The sequence below is a fragment of the Microtus ochrogaster genome, unplaced genomic scaffold (genome assembly GCF_000317375.1).
Source record: "Microtus ochrogaster isolate Prairie Vole_2 unplaced genomic scaffold, MicOch1.0 UNK69, whole genome shotgun sequence".
Taxonomy (NCBI): domain Eukaryota; kingdom Metazoa; phylum Chordata; class Mammalia; order Rodentia; family Cricetidae; genus Microtus; species Microtus ochrogaster.
Window position 1 is genome coordinate 1,654,825 of NW_004949167.1, and position 2,008 is coordinate 1,656,832.

General features: G+C 55.8%; 1 protein-coding gene across 13 annotated transcripts in view; it reads right to left on the reverse strand.

Annotated features, from left to right (window-relative positions):
• Positions 1–2,008, reverse strand: part of Ptprf (protein tyrosine phosphatase, receptor type F) — a 74,435-nt gene that overhangs the window by 38,754 nt on the left and 33,673 nt on the right. For all 13 annotated transcript variants that reach the window (XM_013354787.2, XM_026777495.1, XM_026777493.1 and 10 more), the window contains one exon: positions 351–461. In XM_013354787.2, coding sequence (XP_013210241.1) covers positions 351–461 — 111 coding nt within the window. The remainder of the gene's footprint in view (positions 1–350; positions 462–2,008) is intronic.

The following is a 2,008-nucleotide window of genomic DNA, read 5'->3' on the forward strand; positions in this document are numbered from 1 at the left end:
CCAATGTCTGCTTAGAAGGCTCCAGACTCCCATAGGGCTCCAAGCCCAGGCAGCAAGGACCTACAAGAGACACAAATGCTCCCAGGGGTAGGGGTGGGGGTGGGGCGAGTGTCTGCTTCCCCAAAGGCCTAAAGGGAAAGAAGGCACGTAGTGGCAGCTGCTAGCAGCCTGCCCAGCGGGAGCTGCGGAGCTGGTGTGCTGGTGGCGGTGAGCACTGCAGCAGAAAGAGGTGAGAAGGAAAGGCGAGGCTTGCGGAGTCCCTCCAGTGTCTGCAAGGTCTCCAAGCAGCAATGCCTGGCAGGTGAAGTTTGGCTCCAAGGTGACGGAGCCAGCTGTGGCCAAGTCCTTACCTCTCACATACAGGTTCGCGGGAGCCGAGTAGCGTGTGCCTGCCGCGTTGGTTGCCACACACTCGTACTTGCCTTGGTCAGACTCCTCGCTGCTCTCAATCTGCAAGGCACCTGTGGGGACACAAGATAATCGGTCAGTCACGGTCCATGTTGTGTGTGACCTAGAACACGGAGGCCCTGACAACACGTGTAGCCCTAGGCTGTGGCTCACCTGGGCCACAGCCTAGGGCCTGAGTGGCTTCCAGGAAACTCTGATAAGCCAGGTCCCTCTAAGCAAGAATCAAGAACTTGTTCTTTGAAACAAGATGCCCTTACTATGGACCAGTTCCTGTTGCACTCAGGAGCAATCCAGAGTGCCCATCACTGTCCCAAGAGTCCCTAAGGCTTGTTTAACAATAATCATGCCTATCAATTCTCTTATGCCAAAGCCTACAGACCCACAGGACGAGAAATTCCTAAACAAGCAATGTCCTTGCCTGTGAGAGCCTGAAACACCATCACCTACTTGGAAGGGGCTTGCCTTGGGGCTTGGTGCCCAGCAGCCTCTGCCCCACACTCCCACCACCTCCTCCCACTCTACCCCCACCCTGTGAGCCCCACCCATTCCGGCTACTTTCCTCAGTTTGGCGCTGCTAAAGTGCTTCGACCCACCAAGGCTTCTGCATAATTCAGAAGGCTAATGGAGACTGGAGCTCCCACTCGGGCCAGCGCCCTGAGGGGCTGCTCTGGCCGCAGACGGACAAACAGGAGCCAAGACTGGGAGAGCGGGTAGCTGAAAAGACCCTCTGAGAGGACCTGTCCTGTCAGGTCAAGTGAGTGAACCCCCAAGGTGAAGAAGGATCACGTGCACTTACCCCCCTCCCCCCAGCAATAAACACTTGAAAACTGCTAGTGAAAGCGTACTGGGCAAGCTATCTATGACACAGAAACTCACAGGGCAAAGCACCATGCCCCTCCCTGGAATAGTCTGACAGACAATTACACCCACACAGGACAGTCCAACGGACGCTAATAACCCCCACAGGACACAGTCTGACAGAAAACCACCTCCTGCATGAACAGCTCAACAGCTCTAAAGGACTTCTTCCTCTACCCTGACTGACAATCACGCCCACACAGGACAGACAGAACCTGAAGGGCCCCAAATAAAACTGGTCAGGAACCTCAGAGGGAATTCCAAACTGTATTCGCACAGTCCAGGCCTCGGAGGAGACACTGTGGGTCCAAGCTACAGCTCCTTTAAAGCCCACACTTTGTCTTCCTGCCATCACCACTCAGGGCAGGAGAAGGGGCTGTGAACTCCAGAAGGCTGAGGGCTGTAGGTGGATCAGGAGGGGATGCCACCAATACACGAGGCAAAGGGCTGGCCTCTATCCATGGCCTTGCCTTCGGCTTCTCCACGGGTATCAGAGCATATCAGAGCACAAGCCCAACACCCAGCAAATGCAAGACCAGCGCTGACGGCAGCCGGCGTGTCATGTTCATGGGGCGAATGGATGCTGCTACAGCAACCATTCACTGAGCTCAGGGCCCTGGCTAGAGGGGGTTGTCCAAGGTCAGCTCAGCAGAGGTTTGAGGGAGACAGGTAGCTGGTGCCACAAGCTGAGGGCAGGAAATTGTGCCTGGTTTGGGGTTACAGATGATGGAAGGAAGAACCC